We start from the raw sequence: 20,153 nt of genomic DNA, 5'->3' as shown, positions 1-20,153 counted from the left end.
TATATTTTTATTGTTTTATTGTTTCCCTTCTACGTGACTTTACCGAAAGAACCAAGTCACGAAAGCTTTAAATCAAAAGTTATTGTTGTTATTGTTGTTGTTGACGGGGCCTGGTCACGAAAGCTTTAAATCAAAAGTTATTGTTGTTATTGTTGTTGACGGGGCCTGGTCTAGACTGGGCCGTGCCCCGGTATCCATGGCAACCGCGGGATCCGGATCCGCCCTCCGGGCGTTGTGGCCCTCCGGGATCCGGTTCCTCCGGGATCCGGTTCCCGAGCCACCGCCGCCGCCATCTTGGGTCCCACACGCCGTCCACGTTGAGCGAGGAGGCGGTGGGAGGCGGCTGGAGACGTCTGACGAGACACGCAGACACACACCGCAGGCCCGTCACACAGGCAGCGTGTCTCTCTCTCTCTCTACTCTCGCTCTCTCTCTGTCCACCCTTTAACACCCACAGACAAGCACGCGGTTCGGGCGTGGGGCAAGCGCGTTGCGGGTGCCATGGCCACCGAATACATCAGCGAGCTGGACAGCCGCTTCTTTGCCGACAACCTGCTCATGAAGGAGGACTGGGGTAGGTGCGGCGACAGTGGCGTTCGTCGGTTGTGTGTGCGCTTTCACTTGTTGATAACTGTGGCGGCGGTGGTGGTTGTCGTGATAATAATCCATAGCCCCCCCCCCCTTTCGCCGGTATCCATTCTCCATGCCGTACGCGTATTGGGGGTCTGTTTGACCATACTTCGCCATTGCGTGCAGGTCCGTTGCCGCTTGTCGGTGGTTGCGCTGAGCGAGCCGTAGACGAGGTTCACTGGAGATAATGAAGGGCGCTTCCTTCTGCAAGTCTTCTGCCCCTGTGTGTGTGGTGGTGGTGGTGGTGGCGCGGTGGTTTGGCCACTCCGATTGTGCACGGCTCACATCAGTGGCGAGAGAGATATCTGAACCCGTACCGGGCAATCCACCGTCGCTAAACCACACTGGTTAGCCTGGTGAAGTATGGTCAACCCCCCCCCCCCCCCCCCATTACTGACACCGCATGGGGAGATCATCCTGCGATGGATTGACAGCTGACTTTAAATGCTGTCTCATGCAATCACGTTAGCAGTGGGTGCATTGTTATTGATTGTTGTATTGAATTGTACGACAGTGGTGCTTTCCTGAAACGTCGGACACCGTGCAGGATGCTGCTGCGAATGCTGCACTGCATGAGACCATTCAATTACACGTGCTGCTTAGAGGGCTTTGCGAGATCGAAATCTGAATGAATGGGGCCTAACCAGGCTCGTAATTTTTGCATAGGTGACCATGCGTTCGTTGTGTGTGTATCATGTAATCACATCCTTTTGTCAAGCCACTGCTGACTGAAGACCTCTCTCTCCCACGCTGTCATTAGTGGGGGAGTTGAGGGGGGGGGGTCATAATTTGACCATACTTCACCATTCTGGTCAGCAGTGCACTTTGGTGAATGGCGAAGGGAGGCCCAGCACCGGTTCAAGACTTGCCACTGATGCTCGCTTTGACGGAGAGTCGAACTTAGGTTATCAGCTTTGTAAGTGTGTAGTCGGAAAACCACCGTGCCTCTGCTGCACCCGTATGATGCAGTGCATTGTTGTTCATGCAGGATCTGCTGAGACGGTTATAAGCCATGCATTGTCCGGGGATTCATTTGTAAGCGACCCTATACAAAACCCACATTGTAGTTTGGTTTTCAATAAAATTGGTGTATTGTGACCACAGTTATGCAGCAGGTACACCAAGGTAATGCAATGGTATATATTATTATTATTTGACATGCTTATATTGCATTACGTTTTTGTAGGTATGAATGCCCTTTTGGGGAACTGTAATTTCGACCATCTGTAAGGATGTTTGCTTGAACTGAAAGTGTTAGGGCTGCAACCATATTACACATGGTTGTTGAATACAGCAAGTTTACCTGTGTCGTGTTTTGTGTCCATGTACTGCACGGCAGCTTGTGCAATAGAAATTATACTTTACCCTTACAGTGTTGCTGATCGTTTGTTGCAGAAGACTGCATGCATGACTGGCAATTATCCCCTTTTCCCTCCTCACGTAACTGTGTTACACAGATGTCAATCGCGTGCTTGTCAAGTGCGATGAGACAGCTGCCCTGCCTCTTGCACAATGCGTTCGCCTAAACAGGATTGGGCGATTGTGGTTCCTCACCTTTCTACGTTAAATCCATTGCCTCCATTTTCTCGCAGGTGGAATGATGAACTCCTTTACATTCATTTCATGATTGGTTAGTGTGCATAGATGGACTTTGACCAGTGAGCACTGTGTGGAGTTATTTGTCTATAACTTCACTTTTTTAGAACCCACAATACATCCTTAATTGTGTGTTCTCTTTAACAACTACCACGTGCTGTGCAGTTGAATGAGATGAATGATTATACCATTCAGGTACTTTTTAACAAGCTCCAACCTTTAACACTTTCTGACACTTTCTCTGCTTAACTTACCTCTCTGCTTTATACCAAACCCCGCCTTTGACCCTAGCCAACGTTATTTATTGCCAACCCTTTGGCTAGGTTCAGCGTACAAGCCTCACTGAAACCATTATCAGGCCATGTCACTATCAAAATCGTTGTTTAGGACTCAAGTTGGTAACCACATGAATTAACTGAGTGTTGCTATCTTGATAGGGTGTTGTTGTTTGTGGTTGGTCAGTTCATAGTTGAAAGTTTAATTAAAGTCTCTTTGAGATGGAGAGTTCTTGCTCTGCTTTTATTAAACCAACCATCATCCTACTCCTAATTATATAATCCATTCACAGAGCATCCCAAAGAGGGTCTAATTGGGTCCACAGACCATGCCAATTTTAATAAATTATTTTTTTTCGCAATTCACTTGTCTGTTTTGGAGTTTGAACTCTGACACCAGCACAGTGATCTGTGTTTCAGAATAATGATGCAAGCTCTTTAACATTTACTTTGCAACGTAACAGCACCTAGCATGCTTTAGTCGTTCCCCACGGGAATTAGAGGGCCATCTGTGAGTCATCACATTGGTGAGTGCTCTCACTATCAGGCAGCACACCCAACATGCAGGTTCTCCAGCCAATTCTGGTTCTGCTGTCAATTTGCATTTCCTTGTGTTTTTTACTTGTGGTTTTCTGGCAGGGCTGGTATTTGCATTTTCATGCAAATCTAATGTGCATTTTTTTAATGAGGCAGATTATTCCTGCTATAATCTTTTCTCTTACTATAGGATATATATTGTATTTGAGAGTCTTATATAGTACAGTGTAGTGTGTCCGTCAACTTTCAGTGGATTCGGTTATAAATGAAGCACTGGTATTACGTGTATAGCAGTTTGCTTTTTTTTAGTGAATAACATGGTACTGTATTTGAATGGACGAAGCCACTAACTTAACACAATTGACGGCATAAAGCTTGAGGACATAACCTGTGAAGGATGTACGAGTATCACTGCAAAGAAACATCAAGGGGAAACGGGGGAGGTGTTTCTGTTGACCACCCCTAGCCAGTGATCGTAAATCCTCACTCCTATGTCAGAGGACAATTTCTCGATTTCGACGACCACTGTTGACTTCCCACACAATCGTGTTACATCTGCACGTTTATAGGCTTTGGTAACCGGGTTATGGTTAGCCAATGTAGTGCCTGTGGCTCCCAGGTTAACTTGTCGAGTTTCAGATATCGATGAGAGCTTTGCTGTACATACAGCACACTGTGGGGGGAGGGGACGCTGTATTTGGAAATTAAACTTAAATTCTGCACAGGAATTGTGGTCGACATGGATGCCCAGAAGGCACGGCTTTAGACGCGTCTCAAAGAGGGCGGAGGCTGCCTGACAAAGAGCTGGCGTACGTTCGTTTAAACAAAAAAAATATAGCCGCATCCGGAAAAACAAGCTCAGCTACACCAGCAACATGGCACACTTGTTGAATACCTTTAACTGCTTTGTTTAAACTGGTTGTTTAAGTCTAGATTTGAAGCTTTCGTGACTGCAATAATTCATACTCTTTGGTTTTATTCGGTAAAGTCACGTAGGTAAAAAACAAATAAAAATAAATAAATAAAAACCCGACGTTTCGGCCACAACACAAGTGGCCTTCTTCAGGTGAAGGAACAGAACTGTCGGGACTTTACCGAATAAAACCAAAGAGTATGGTTGTTTAAGCCCTTGTTGTCACAGTGTCAAGTCGTGTCCTCATCGACCACGGCTTGTTCAGCGTTTGATTGTAAACTGTTGAGCAGCGATGCCTAGTGTATGTTATTCATACGCAAACGAATAGACACATGGAAAGACTAAATGATGAATATTTTTGTAGGTTTATGACTTGTTGATATTAAATGTACAGTTTTTTTAAGCCAAATAGTTGCTTGCTCTTATGAGGGCAACTGTGAGGAACAAAAAACATGATCGCTGAGCTTGTTGCGATGAGTCACGTGTCCTATTCATTCACCGCTTATGAAAGTCGTCTTCCCATCAACGCATTACATTTTAAGTCGACTGGGACACCCCAGGTAAAACATAATAAAACCCCCAATACAACAGTGTGAATTTATATCGTGTGTAATCGCTACCCGATCTCAAGACGGTGTACAGATACAGGCAGAGAAACAAGGTAATTGTGCATGGACCTGAGCATGGACATAGAGACTCAACAGCACAGATAGCTGGAAGAAGGGAGTTACAGGATGTGCGGGCGACAGGAGAAGAGCAACCTCCCATTGAGCGAAGGTTGTTGACTGGTCGTTTGGAGGGGAAGTAGAGTGGGATGAGATGCAATATGTAGACGTGGACGAGTTCAGGGAGGATATTGAAGATGGTGAGCGCAATTTTGAAATTGATCTGGGAAATTGATTTGGCATTGTATGCATGTATGTTGAACTTCTTTCGCACCATACGTAGCCAACCGTGATAATCTGTAGTGCGGGGGATGGGCAACAAACTACACGCAAAAAGCAGTTTTAAAGAAATGAGTTTTAAATTTAGATTCAAAAGTGCATTGGGTTCCCATACCCACAGATGTTGCTTCAAACCATGAGACAAATAGGAGGACTGAGCAATAGATCTGGGGTACAGGGCGGTGGCTAAAGTTCTTTATGAAGCCCACATTCCATAATGGTGGCTTTCACTTGGCACGCTGTGTGCGTGGGGGTGTTGTTGTGAAAGTGTAGTTACTAGATTCACGTTAGCGACACGGACGCATTCATCCAAAACAACTTTTGACTAAACTAGAATTATGTGTATGGTATCTCTTCTTTAGAAGCAGGTTAGATATATTTTTAAAGGTAATGTCTCTGCTCAAATTAATCTGGAATGGTTGGTCTGTAATGATGCGCACCCCCTTGTAGTTGGATTAATGGTCAGAATTGAGGGTTGTGGTTGAGTTTAAGAATTGATTTTGTTCCAAAATTCGTGAATTGCAGTGCCTCTATTGACACGAACAAATAATATACAACATATATTTAAATATGTAAGTCACACTTAATGTCATGCTTGCATCATGAGCATAATGTAATTAAGTCGAGTCAATACATTGTTACACTCCTTTGTGGCAGAGCTCATGTGTGGAAATATCACAGTCCAAAGTATCATTTACAGTCTCGTGCAAAGCGATAACTTATCACAGTGTCTGAACTGGCCTGTTTAATACATTAATGTAGACCTCATCGGTGCCCCAATATTTGAGTTGCAAATAATGGAGCAAAGTGCTTTTGTTGTTTTTAAGAGTGGCCCTTGATGGCCCCCAAAATTACTTGCAGGACTAACAGCAACATCAAGCATGCATTCCACGGTTGTTATTGACACACAGAGCAGTGACCACCTCATAACACACGGCACAATCAACAAAATGAATCAACCGCATGCATGTTACACAGCAAAATAAAAACCACAGCAGTGTGCGTTAATAAACAAAATGTCGCATGACTTTCACTATCAACTAACACTGCTGCACAACAATTCCTGTAAACCACCAGGAAAAGCAACGTAGATTCGTTCCACCAGACTCAAGGCAATGTTTAAGAATACTCCCTGCAAGTACATTAACATGAGCTTCTAAAAAGTGAAATGCCGTTCATAGAATTTATCGAATACTTTAACCTGCCAATATCCGGGCGCGTGAAACTGTGGTCAGAGCGCTCATGACCTGCAATTGTGGTTTGTACTTGTGGTTTGGGGGGGTCGAATCAGCCCATCTTACATCTGAGATTGATAAGAGGAATTACCGTTTAAAGGCATTGCAACCGTGGTTATATAATATACACCGGTTTCTGTCATGGAAATTTGGAATTTCTACAATTTTCGCAGAGTCGTTGGAGATGAGCAGAGGGACACTGGCCAGCATATTGGTCTACTAAAATGAAAAATGATGCAAAATTAAAAGGACTGATATGGTGGTGGTGTGTAGATAAATGTGAAAACTCGTATCCTTTAACACTGCCTTATAGCATAACAAAATTTAGTTGGCTATCACTTTTGGATATGGTGATTTCTTTTTCTGGAGAATAATTTTTGCCCCAGAAACATTTCTCTGCTCTCTATTTTGTCTTGAAAGGTTAGTACTATTGACAGCCACAGTGTGTGTTTAAACTTTCACACAATGAGAGCAATTATTTCATGTGAATTGTGACTTTAACATGTATCCGTGTTATTGGTTTTTAAACAGAAGTACACCATGTCCATGTTAAAATCGCTCTCACAGCCCACCCAAACGTATTGGGTTTCTACCGTCTGTTTACTACGCTTGTTTTTGCTCGAGCAGCTGTGTTGTTTGCCGACAAGCGACAGATGGAGGTGCACATTAGATTACTACTACCGAGAAATCGGGCTCATTTTATCAGGTCACGTAAGCGTCTACTCACTTATGACCGCTCAGCGAAGAAATAACGCACGGGCAAAACCTCGTTGGTTTTTGCACGTGCGTTGATCTGGCATAAATCTGAATTAGGCAGCGAACTACTCAGCTCCGCAAATCACGTGTTAGAAGCTGCCCCCATCATAGCTGATGCGGTTTTCCACGTGGCTCAGTTTGCCACCTGAACGTTGGCACGATGCCGGAGGGGCACACTGTACACACGTTAGTTTCAGTGTTGCTTCGTAAAGTGAATAGTTTTTGTGGATTGTAGGATGAACCTTTATTTACGAGGAGCACTTTGCGAAATTGCTTCAGCGGAGGGGGGTGGTGTGGGGGGGTTAGAAAACAGATGCGTATCTGCTTCTCTGTGTAAGGGTAATGTATTAGATTTTAAGCTTTTCCTTTTACATTGAAGTAGTGTTTCACGTGGAATTTGAACCTGCCTGCTAAAGGGTGTATATCAAATGTCTCAAGGCATCCATGTGTTGATTATATGAGACTGCATCGTAGCTGAATTTGGCAGTGTGCAACAGACCATCCATTCATTAAGAATTAGCATTCAATGCAAATATAATTTTATCTGACATGGCAGACTATTGCACACAGAGTGACACTGAACGCTGATGTTGTTAAAACGTTAAATTCTCGTCAAGGGACTTTGCTGTGAATTAGCAGCGTTAATGTGTATTTTTCACTATGGTCTGCAGAATAATGGTAATTTTCATAATGGTCGACATAAGGAGATGCCCTGATTTTTCTGGTGAGATCCGATGGAGTGCTGCAGGTGTGAGAGTGAATCCAGCCAGGTTGTGCTGTGGCTGGAGTTCCTTGCTTGCTGCAGCCGGAACATTGCAGGTTTAAAATCAAGGTCGAAGATCAACTTGGCCTCTCATGGGCAGCACCGTGGGAATGTGGAATTTCTACCACTGGCTCTGGACAAACAGTGGCGACTAGTACCACTCTACGATCGTTTTAATCACCCAGACTTTTTGACTTGGGTGCAGCAATGTAGTCAAGTTATCCAGTAAAGTTTACATAATTTGTTACAAATCAAGCACGATCAAATTGCCAAGTATAGCCTGTACTCATTGTGAAAATTTTAAATTAAAAATGTTTGCCATTTTATATATTATCATGGCAATTGCTGTTCACACTAATTATCTTCCACCTCAGTAATTGTCTGTGGTCCTTCCTACAATTTACATCCTAGCTAGACCACAGGCATATAACCTGTTTAATTTCTACAACAGTAAAATTAACTATGGGCAAGGTCATTATGGTGGTACGTGTAACACTACAATAGGGTAGTAAATGTTAGTAGTCACCAGGAGTTGACTCTTAACTTTCCACGAATAGATTATTTTGGAATTGCCAAAGCAGCGTCTGCTGAAATCCATGTTAAAGACCATGGGACATCATTCCCAAGAGTAGACTACTAGATTTGAAGCTTTCGTGACTGCAAGGATCCATACTCTTTGGTTCTATTTGGTAAAGTCACGTAGGTAAAAAAAAAAAATCACGACGTTTCGGCCACAACACAAGTGGCCTTCATCAGGTGAAGGGACCAACCTGTTGGAGTGAACGCTGTCCTCTGGACAGGTTGGTCCCTTCACCTGATGAAGGCCACTTGTGTTGTGGCCGAAATGTCGTGGTTTTTTTTTACCTACGTGACTTTACCGAATAGAACCAAAGAGTAGTAGACTACTGTTTGCCTGTGTTAAATATTTAAATTGCCTATGAAAATAATTGAGAGAGAGAAAATAAAGATCTTACCCCATATAACCATTGTCAATCATTTACTTATTTATCCATAAAAGCCACATTGTATTGCAGGACTCTTTTTTCAGGAGGGTCATGTATTGGGTATTTATTATAAGAATTTTTTCAGGCAATTAATAAATGTGTTTGCTTGTGGGAGGAAACTAGAACACCTACAGTAAAACCACACGTGCGAAGTGGCAACACACACTATCCGTGCACAGATGGGGACAGATGGCAATCAGTCCACTTCGATGTGCTGCCTACTGCTGGCGAGCCAGGTTATGGCATCTCAACGCCCACGGGAAAGGAGTTTCACAACATTTGTGCGATTCGCCAACGGTCGCCTCCACAGTGCTCGATTACATTGCAGGTGTGCAGAGCCGCCACTGCCAGGGTGATCAGGTTTTACTTGTGGTAAAGGATTGCGATTCACAATGGATGCTCATCTGATTCAACAAAGGCCATTGACTGGCAGCATAAATATAGCACACGAATGTCCAGGTTCAAGATGTTTTGAGTGCAACGCCCATGCAGGCTTTACAGACCTGAGCACACGGAAACGTAACGCTACACTGCACACCTTTGCAAGCGGCACAGTTGCTTAAATATCACAACTCAGCCATGCAAAACAACTGCACGATTGGGAAAAAAAGGGCAGGACAAGTCCACCACATTTTTGGTTTCAAAAACTTTTGTTTTGTTAGCCAACTATTGCGTCACAAATTGTGCAACAGTTTCCTGTGCAGAGATCACGTGTTTTTTGCGACATTTTCTTTCCCAACAACAACTCCTTGTTTCTGGAAAAAAAATCTGTTTTTTTATTATTATTAGAAGCCACTTTATTTATTATAACACTTGTTTACCCAGGAAAGCCTGAGTCTCATGACTCTCTATCAAGATGGTCCTGCCACATTTCCACAGTGCAAGGCAACAATGGCTATGAATATTTGAATTGAGTAATTTGCAGGTATTTTTTTGGCCAATTTGGACATGGCCATTGCACTGTATTGCATTAGTGACACTACGACCTTCTGTTTATCTACCACCTAATCATGCCATAATCCCTATTCCCTGAAAGGTGCTGGATACATTGTTGTTTTTCACTCAGAAGTTAATTGATTGTGAAAAGTGATCACACAATCACAGGTACACAGTGGTCATAGCATGATGCTCATCACAAACCTCATGAGTCCTTATGATGGGCAACATCGATCATTCCAAGTATTTGTCTGCTCAAACAGTCAAGGTATGATGCTCATTTCTCTTAGAGGCCATACGCCAGTGATGGAAATTCCACATTCCTTTGGTGTGTTACGTTTTTTCCGAAGGACAATTACTGTTGACTTCTGAAAATGTGGTACCCATTGTATCCATCCTGATGGGGTTTATGGGCTGTGTGGCTCCTTGACCAAGATTGAAACCTTTGACCAATCCTTGTGTTGCAGTGCCACCCAGCCGGATTGAAACCACATTCCCGATAACGGCGCTGCAGTCCGAAAAACAGCAATGAATTCATCTTAACATACCGTAACCCCATCTTGTGTGCATCCTTACAGATGGCTGCCTCTATGACCTGGAAAACATGGACATTCCAGACGATCCCGAAGACCCCTTTGGCATCCTTCGCGATCATTCCCATGTGAGTGTGCTGCTGCGTTTCCAACCTTTTCAGTAATATAGACACTTCTCTTAATGCATAGTGTGGCAATGTGTGTCTGGATCGGTCCTATTCCTATGGATGTTGTTTATTCGCTCTAGATCAGTGTTATTCACTAACTATCAGAGGGGGGGCACTTTCGCTGATAAGACATCAGTGTGAGGGCTGCCACACATTTGAAACCATTGGGTTTGACAGTACGATGATGGGGCATTTTCACATTTGTGCATTGCCTGGGGCTTTACGTCAGGGGCTGCACTAAAGGCCGCCAGTGGCTCCACAGGTCTTGCATTGAAGAACACTGCTCTAGATCAAATGGGAAGACTTCTGTGATCCCTTGTATGGCAATATCTTCACCTGGGTTTGATATTGGAAACAAATAAAAATGGGAAATTGATGTCTGTGAATATATACATTGTCACTGTTTACTGAAACAGCCATAGTTCCCACGAATGATATTGAAGAAATATGTGGCTGTATGGCTTATGGCATTGTTGGAGCACCGAGTAAACACCACTGAACCTGCGTTTCCATGACCATTGAGTCGAGCTGACTTATGAACGAGGCTAGCGGGATTTACGAACGAGGCTAGCGGACTCGGTCCAGGTTCTCAAGGTAGCTCTTAGGGGGACCGACCCAACACTAAGCATACCATGTGACTCTTTCAGAAGTGAGGCACATTTTTTGACCTGGGCCACCCTTGTAACTATTCTGGACATCGCAGGGTCCATGGGGCGCCACGGTGGCGAGATGCTAACTAACTCGCCTGGTATGCACGAGGTCGTGGGCTGCATCCCACGTTCTACCTGTGGTCGCTTGTGGATCTTTTCTCGGGGTCCTCTAGTTTTTTGCTGCTATACATTTTCACACGATGATGAGCCACTTCATTGAGCTATCATTTGTAGCCAGGTCGCTTCTGAAAGAGAGCTATATAGCTCCGTGTGTCTTACCTGGCGAAATAAAATAATAAATAAATATAGATGAATGTGGATGTAAGACGTGCAATCGATAGGAACCCTTGTTTAGTATAACTTTATTGCCTGTTTTTGTTCAAAAACATTCACATGGTACAAAATTATAGAACAATATATTTATGTTTGGGATGACCTCATCCAAGCATTAATTATTCTTTCATAGGGCTGATATAGATGCAGAGCAACAACTACAATTTCACATTCAGGTGGTCAAGCCAAATAACCGCGTCAGGAGCAGCGGAGTGTATCGCTGCGATGTCTTCTAATTTGCGGATAGGGCATTGTGTCGTTATATGTTGTATGAGCATTCGTTCAAGGGTTTTGAAAATATGTTTAAAAATTGTATTACCCTCTGGTTGCAGAGGTTCGACAAGGAGGGGGAGCATTGTGGGAAGGAACAAACCTCGACACAGTCGCATTGCTCACAGCGTGTGGGGGACTGCATCCGTTCACTTCCATCGCTGACCCCGGTCCAGCGGCCAACATTTTACTCTCCAAGGGCAGCAATCAGCCTCTTGTTAGACGAACACTGTTGGTTTCCCACAAAGAGACGTTTCCTTTTTAATTCGTATAGCTGGAATATGCCGCATTAAGTGAAAATCCAAATGAATTACAATATATGATGTGCATTTAAAAGGAAATAAGCTGAGAGGAGTAGCTCACAATGCTTGAGAATGCAGCTTAATTGCAGATGGACTAACAGATTCAAACCAGGGCTCTGCCCTGCTGGTTTAGTGCTCCAACATGGAATAATCCCTGCGAGTCATCCAGCCAATTCGCCAAAACAGAATCCGAATCAGAATCTTTATTTAGACTGCAGTTGGATTCCGATGAGCTTTTGAAGCTCTTTTTCACAGGTTTCCAGTTTGGGCGGGTCAGCGATTTACAACAGTGAACAATACAAAAAACGTTGCGAGTGCAAACTAGAGAAAATGGTAAGCAAGCCACAAAAGATAAATAAATCATGAATGCTTTAACTATATATGTCAGATTTCTCAAGATTGGGCAAGGCAGCAAAAACAAAAACAAAACAGTCCCAGACCACACCAAGATAATAGCACACAGTAGTAAGTCCCTCAATAAAATGGCAAATTAACATTGAACTATAGATAATACTCAGGTAAGGATCAAAGTTACAAATCACAACTTCTGCTTCAGTATATTTTTTGATGGAAGATTTGCGATGTTCAGGGTGTTTACAAGGTTGTTTCAAAACGTTGGGGCTGCAACGGCAAAGGCTTTGTCACCATTCTAATTCCTGTTCTCGGGATATTTACTTTACTTGACCAACCAAAACGAAAGCATCTCACAGCACGCACACTTGCGCTTCTCACAGATGGACGAGGACAACGATATCGAGCTTAAGCTGGAATCTCTCTCCCCCTCCTCGTCATCGTCGTCCTCCAGTGACCCCTGGTCACACGTTTACACCGAAATTTTCCAAGGTACAAGTGCTAGGTGTTTGCAAGTCTTGAGAGTGGAAGAGTTTTAGTGTGAACGCACACGAGTAAGTCTTCCGACATGCCACATTGTTGTTTCATTCTCACGGTAATCATTGCTTGGTAAACTTTAAAGCTTTTGTTAAAGCTTTAAAGCTTTGTTGATGCTTACGTGCTCTCTCAGTAGTGACACTTTCTTTAAGTGACGTGGGCAGGGAGCGTTGGGAGGTGACGCAAGACTCTTGATTGAGGCCACTGTCACTCAATTGCATCAGCCTAATAGTGCAAAGTATTGGCAAAAGTTGAGTCATCCTCTGTTCATAAATCCTGGTTCACACATGGTGATTTTTACAGGCTCAAGAACAGGATAATTCATCTTCTTTGGTTCTTTCGGTAAAGTCACGTAGAATGAGAATAATTCATGCTTCGAGCTTTAAGCTGTCATTGCTATGTGCAGCACAATGAACTACTATTTCAGGTCACAATGGAGTGATAAAGGAAATGGTTTCATCTGGCATCGTTTCTGTGGCCAATCAGACAATTGTTATCTTATCTGGCTCCTTACCCTGCCCCTAGCCTTGCATGCATCCCATCAGGAAGTTATGTCACGTGTTATTTTATCTTTGGCTAATGCATGTGTGGACCCACTACATCCTTGGGTAGCGATGTGAGTGAATCACTAGCTTCACATTGTGGCCCTCTTGATGCTGTGCGTTGCTTGTAAAATTCAGTATGTCTACCGATAGCGGCAGCATACAGATGTCAAGGGTTTTTGTGGGTGGATTTTGCACAAGTCCCATTGGTTTAAGTGTGGAACGCGTGTGAGCTTTTTGTTTGTGTTATAAGGGGCAGGGTTGATTTGACACCGCCTCTTCCTCGTGTTTAGTCCACTTGCCTGTGCTTTACAGAGCATTTCCTTTTTCACTGTGGTCCAATGGAGGTGATTTTGGTTTGTTTTAATGCAGACGTGCTAATAAAGGAGGAGCCTCCCTCTCCACCTTCATCCAACTCGTCCGAGGTCCTCATCAGCACCGTGGTGGAGTCTTCACAAAAGCAGGCGGTACGAGGAAGCAGGGACAATGCAGATGATTTTTATATAGATGAAGGAAAAATGTAGTCGGTGATTTACTGGGTTATCTTAACCCAGGGCCATCATTCTTCGTGTCCATAAAATAATATTATTGTGAGATAAACCCAACAATGATGGTCTTGTGGGTAAGATAACCCCCATCATAGGAATGTGGCTCGTGGCCACCGGTGGAGACAAGCACCCCACACCGCACAACACTTGTTTTTTCATGGAGAGACTCCATGACATTAAACTTTTAATAAATTGTGAAATCAAGAGCCTCTTGCGTCACCTCTCAACTCTCCCTGCCCAACGCAGGCAAGCGCTGCACCGTGCCTCGGAGTGAAGTTGGAGGGGCCGCCAACACCGCCGTACTGTGTAGGGGACATTCCCTCCCCGCCACGGACGCAGGCTTCAGGCTCCCCACCCAGCCACACCCAGGCCATCCTGGAGTGGCCCAAACGGGAACCCAAACATGAGGCTCTTGCACCGGCCACAGGTGGGCGAGCTAGCTAGGCCGAGGAGCAAGTCACTTAATGCACTGGCACGTTTGGACATGGAGCGTGAGAGGAAAATGCAACTGCCAAGAGGGGGGAAACTGGTAGAAGGCCACGGTGGCCAGGTGGCCCAGAGACATCACTGACATCCTCGGTTCATATCCAGATTTCAACTTATCTGTGATTAAGCCAGATTTCAATGATGCCACAAAAACTCATGTTAAGTTTGGCTTGTTCCTTTATTCAACATTTTAGCTCTTGAGGATTTAAAATGTAGGCTTAATTGCTTTGTGATGAACACTAGGACAGTTGACATGTAGGTAACAGTGATACCTGTAGCTGCCTCCTAACTTTTGTGAGAAATTTCCAGTGTACTCTTGATCTGTAAGGTGGATGAGCTAATTGGTAAGGGTTAGGCCATTGCGTGTCAGTGTTCAAGCTTACAATTTACTCATTGCCGTGACAACAGCACCACTTGGAGCGTTTGTAACTACTGTTGGTCAAGAGAGTTAAATATTTATGGACCCTTGCTTGATTGAGTGTATCACATTCCTTTCCAATTAATGGTTTATCATATGTGAATTGTGTTTTTTCGTGTACAAATGTGTACTTCGGCTGTGACATGACCGAGTGAAAGGATGTTTGCCACTTGTTGCAGTTGTTCACGATTTTAATCCAGCAGCTGGCCTGGTGAACACTGCGGGTGTGTTAAATGTAAAATACACGCAGTCTGCTTCAGTGCATATTGGACATTGAAGATCCCATATCGTCAGTCATTGTGTGCTGGCTGGCGGCATGGTCCAAATTTGCCAAATTAGAAAAATTACCCACAAATGACTCAATTTAAATTATATACAGCAATCATCATGGGCAGTACGTATGTATGTATGTTGAACTTCGTTCACACCCTTACATAGCCAACCGTGCTCATCAGAGGTGTCGGGGAAGGACAACAATCTAAACACACGGAAGAGAGCCATGAGACTTAGTGATACTTTCCTGCCTAAAAAATATATAAATAATGAAAAAACTTTATCTTCCTTCTAGGGTTGGTGCCAACTCAGTGCCAGCAGAAGGCACCCCAGTTGCTGCAGTCCAACCTTGCCCTGTCTTCTGGCATCACTGCAGCACCCAACACCGCCAAAACCCTTATCCTGCAGCCGGTGACTTCCCTGGTGCCGCAAACCATCGCTTTCCAGGCAAAGCCTGCTGGTTGGTTGATGTGACCTGAAGGTTGCAGTTCATCTCCCGTCGCTTAGCAGTGGCGCAGCAGAACGCACCCCACACAATGTGATACCTCAGCTCAAAATTAAACGGTTTAAAAATGAGTTTAAATCCTGTTCAGGGGTTGACTAAACATTATTACCCCTTGGTTGGAGATGAATAGTGGATAACATAAAGAGCAGTGGTCCTTAACCTGGGGTGCGAGATGCCCTTTCTGGGGGTGTGAGACATGCCGGAATTTATTTAGAAGATAAATGATAGAAAACACAAATTAAGCACGGGCACGTAAGTAGAACTGCTTTGTTTCTTGAAATCTATGTACAGTAAAACCTTGGATTGCGAGCATAATTCGTTCCAGAAACGTTTTTTAATCCAAAGCACTCGTATATCAAAGCACTCGTATATCAGTTGTGATCACGTGACGCTCGGCAGACAAAGCATATACGTACTACTCGTATGTTTGATGCAAATATGAATAGTGTATTTCATTCACGATGACTAGAGAATTATTTTAGCTAAACCACGTCCTCGTTTATCCCACACTGCCCTGTGACCCCTCCGTCCCTGTCATCCATGCACACACACAGCCCAACCGGTGGTCCTATCCACAGGTGGGCTCACTCGTCTGCCAGCCCAGTGCCTTCTCAAGCAGCCGCAGCCTGGACTCGGCCGCACGCAGCTCGCACATGGACCATGCAACCTGCCCCCGGGTGGCCTGGCAAACGGACTACCCAATGGCACAGCTAATGGCGTTGTTGCCAAGGGAATGGCCAATGGCCTGACAACCAAGATGGCAAACGGGGTGACTGGTACATCGGTGGCTGGCTTGTGTTCTCCGACGTTTGTGGGCTCCGTGTCTGCTTCTGCGCCGGGCGCCTGCCTGTCACCGCCTGCCAGTACAGCACCACCCACCACTGCTGCCGCCGCCGCCGCTGCCGCCGTCGTCAAGAGGATCGTGCCGCTACAACCGCCGTCGAGAGACCCGTACGGCAGGGATGTCGACGTACGTTGGGCCCGCACAAAGATTTCAACGTGATTTGTCAGATGTTGCCGTTGGACGGTGTGGCTAGCGGAAGTGGCTAGGTGGCTCAGTGAGTTCATACTGATGGCCTTGTCGGAGTTACTGTGCATTTACTGATGAATATGGTCTAGGTATGAATATAGTTTTCATATATCTGATTTAATCAGACTTCCAAGTCAAGTTAGTTTGGTGGTCTCAACCCATGCACCAATGATTGCACAGGGAAATCTTAACGTTTGGTTTTTCACTTAATCTGGCATTATCCACCCATGATGGCTAAAATGTACAAATGTATCTGGAAATTAGGATATTGGGCATGGTCGCATTTTTTTGATAAGGATACTTTCTCAATTATATTTTGCTTTAAATCACACAAAGTGTTTTGTCAGTAACGATAAAGGGGTGTTTGTATTATAGTTTGTTTCATAACTTTGCAGTGTCTCATATTGCAATCTCTGGTAGCTTGCATCTATACCCCGAAAGGCAGTTTCTGCCCTTGCACTTTTCAATGCCATATTGATGGAGATATTGGATCTTTACAAACAGAAACAAACCATATATTATGTACACAAGTGGATTTCTATGTGAGGGAGACTGGCCCTTGGCCACCACGACGTGGAATTTCCACATTTTCTCAGAGTTTTTTGTACAGCATTCCTTCATTATTCACAAACTTGGCTATCTGCAATTTTGCCTATCCACGAATCACATCTGGAAATATTCACGACTGCAGTGAGTGAGAGAGAAAGAAAGTGATATGAAGTGATGAGAGAATGTGATGTAAGAAAGTGCAGCATCTTAATTTTATTCATGTTAATTTATAAACTATTTAATATTTATTGTTATTTACTTTGTTTATTACAACCAATTTTATATTTTTTGTGTTAGGTTCATGTTTTTAATAGCTATTTCTGTACTCCAGGTTATTCATTAAAAATATTTTCATGTGCCAATATCATTTTCGGCAACATTTACCATTCATATGTATGCATGTTGAACTTCTTTCACACCGTACATAGCCAGCCGTGCTAATCGGAGGTGCGAGCATCTCCGGAACGTATTCTCGAATAACGAGGGAATGCCGTGCCGTTGTGCGAGCAGGTGAAGGTGCTGAAGAGGCAGCAGCGCATGATCAAGAACCGCGAGTCGGCCTGCCAGTCCCGGCGCAAGAAGAAGGAGTACGTGACGGGCCTGGAGGCGCGCCTTCGAGACGCGCTGGGCGAGAACGAGCGGCTCCGGAGAGACAACGCGGAGCTCAAGCAGAGGCTGGAAGGGCTGATAACCGAGGTAGGTGCCCGTTTCGATGTTGTGATAGGGTAAAGGTTTATCGGGCGGCTCTTTAATTGAGCAAGGTTGTTAGAACTTGGGGGGAGAAAAAAATACACCTCCGATTAGCACGGTTGATTACGTACGGTGCAAATGAAGTTGAACGTATATACAATGGGAGGTCAGTCCAACATCGCGCAGTGCGAGATAGGAAGCTTAAAGATAAAGTGTTTGACCTGCAGTATGGTGGTGGAATACAGTATGAACAAGACAAAACAGTATTGGCGAGATCGCATCCCCAGCATGGGTGGAGGAATCAAGGAGTGATATCTGTGGGAAAGGTAATCACCGTAGGGATAGAAGAGTGATAACGAGGCAACTGACCACCCATGTGAGCTGCGTGGTAATCATGCCTACCTGGATTAATTTCCTGGCTAATGCAAATGGAATATTCAACGTAGGTTTGGGCCTTACCTATGTTGACACGGCATCAATTGAGTGTGCAGTGAACAAACGTCTGCACTGGGTTCGCAAAGGTAGCCAGGTTTTGGTACTGGTTATGTAGCACTTGTCTTTATCGCCTGAAAGGCTATATAGGGTAAATTTGCCTTTGTGTGCCTGGGAAAGGGGGGGGGTGTTATGGTTGTTAGTACAGTGCTTCAACTTCACTGTCCCTTCACTGTCTGCTTGAGTTGCACATCCACTTCAGCCATCCTGCAAGGACGACCACTGTGCCGATGGCGTGACAGTTCCACACGCTCTGGACATCTGTGAAAAAGAGCTTTACAGCTCATCGGATTCTTCCAGTATTAATAATTTAATGTTGCGAATCTCTCAAAGATTCCTGGCCAAAGATGCACAGCCGCCATTAGTGTGTTGGGTAGCTGAAACCTGGCCTTAGCTTTTCCTAGGTCGACTCCGCCTCAAAATATTCCTGATTGGTATGGCATCTTTATATCATGATCTAGTACCATTATTTCCAGTATTGTCAAGTATTAGGTATTCATTCTTCCAGAGATTCGATTCATTGCAATTCTGGGTCACAATTTTATTAATTAATTCCAGTTTTTGTTCATACTAGCCACCTCATCTTTTTTCAATTTCTCCTTCGTGCAACTTTTTCATCCTGAATGTTAGCAAAAAAATATTATTTTAACAAATCTTAGATAAATGCTTCTCACACACACAATTCGATGCATGTATTTCAGTTGATCTTGATAAATTTACATCTCCATAAGATATATTGATGTTGGATCTTGTTGCTGGTTGTGAGGAAATCCTGCTGCTCTGAGCAGATTAAAAAAAACATCCCTGTTAAATGAATATTTTGCTTCAATGTGTTTTTTTTTCTTCATCTTTATTTAATTCTGTCGTTGCTTATAGCAATATATTTCAGGAGCTAAATGCCAATGTTGTTGTTTGCTAGCCACGATGAGAGGGCTTCAGGAGAGAGTTTGTGCTGTTCCTCCGTTGAAGGAGTGCAGAACTGAGCACTGAACGCACAACCGTGGCCTGACAGTGATCCACGTGTGTGTGTGTGTGCAATCGATGCATAAAGCAGGCAAGATTTGCCCAGACATGACTGCATTGCGCATCACAGCTAGGGATTTCCATTCGAGCGGTCTGGCTGATGGTGAATCACGCACGTGGGTGTGCGTGAAGCACGTCGCCACGTTGGTGATGAAACCTGCCTGCGTGTTTCCTATCAAGTGAAGTGGAGAACCGCTACGCTGCACTTCAGCATCGGGACGGCCTATTGTTACAGTCGGGTTAATTCGAAGTCACGTGTGTGTGTGTGTGCTTGCGTGCGCGCTTCTCTTACTTAGAACACCCAGTTGAAAGGAGGCGGCGTATCGGGCAGACGCGCTGTGTGCGTCATGGCTCTCTTCTGCTTCCTGGCATTGACGTGGAGTCCTGGCAGGTAACGCTCGCGAACATGCGCGCACCCGCACAGCACAGCACGCGCGCAAGCATGCCGACGCACGTCTCGCTGCCACCGCAAAACACACGATCGCCTCTCCACCTCGACGCACTAAATGGGATGTGGTGGCGCTGACGCACACTTACAACAACGGCAACTCAAAGGCTCATCGCGTGTGCGAGGCACCTGTATGCAGGGCGGCAACGTTTTCTGTTGGGGGCAGTGCAGCAAGTAGTTTGTCGGCTCTTTATGTGCCACGTTTGAGTGTGTCTCGCATCGCGTCAACGGTTTCTTCACCAAGATCCCGCAGTGGAACTTGATTCCTGCACAGCACTCTTTGGTCGCGCTAACTCAACACTTATTATTAAATTTCACATAGATTATAAGAACAGTACATTATATTTTATCCATATTTGTTTATTTGTCAGAATTTGAAAACAAACATGGATCATTGTTGATCTATTATACCAATTA

The 20,153-nt window shown here is 44.4% G+C and overlaps 1 protein-coding gene across 1 annotated transcript in view; it reads left to right on the top strand.

Moving 5' to 3' along the window:
* The first annotated feature begins 255 nt into the window (after positions 1-255).
* ATF6B (activating transcription factor 6 beta) overlaps positions 256-20,153 on the top strand; it is a 34,138-nt gene continuing 14,240 nt past the window's right edge. Inside the window, exons 1-9 of the mRNA XM_032946802.2 lie at positions 256-574; positions 10,168-10,250; positions 12,579-12,687; positions 13,647-13,741; positions 14,069-14,249; positions 15,295-15,459; positions 16,059-16,474; positions 17,594-17,779; positions 19,585-19,679. Of these exons, the coding sequence (XP_032802693.2) occupies positions 502-574; positions 10,168-10,250; positions 12,579-12,687; positions 13,647-13,741; positions 14,069-14,249; positions 15,295-15,459; positions 16,059-16,474; positions 17,594-17,779; positions 19,585-19,679 (1,403 nt within the window). The 5' untranslated portion in view covers positions 256-501. The remainder of the gene's footprint in view (positions 575-10,167; positions 10,251-12,578; positions 12,688-13,646; positions 13,742-14,068; positions 14,250-15,294; positions 15,460-16,058; positions 16,475-17,593; positions 17,780-19,584; positions 19,680-20,153) is intronic.

Source organism: Petromyzon marinus, chromosome 5, assembly GCF_048934315.1.
Source record: "Petromyzon marinus isolate PM22_M1 ecotype Great Lakes invasive population chromosome 5, UKy_Petmar_22M1.pri1.0, whole genome shotgun sequence".
NCBI lineage: Eukaryota > Metazoa > Chordata > Hyperoartia > Petromyzontiformes > Petromyzontidae > Petromyzon > Petromyzon marinus.
Note: the sequence above shows the minus strand (reverse complement) of the source record. Positions and strands in the feature narration are given on the sequence as shown.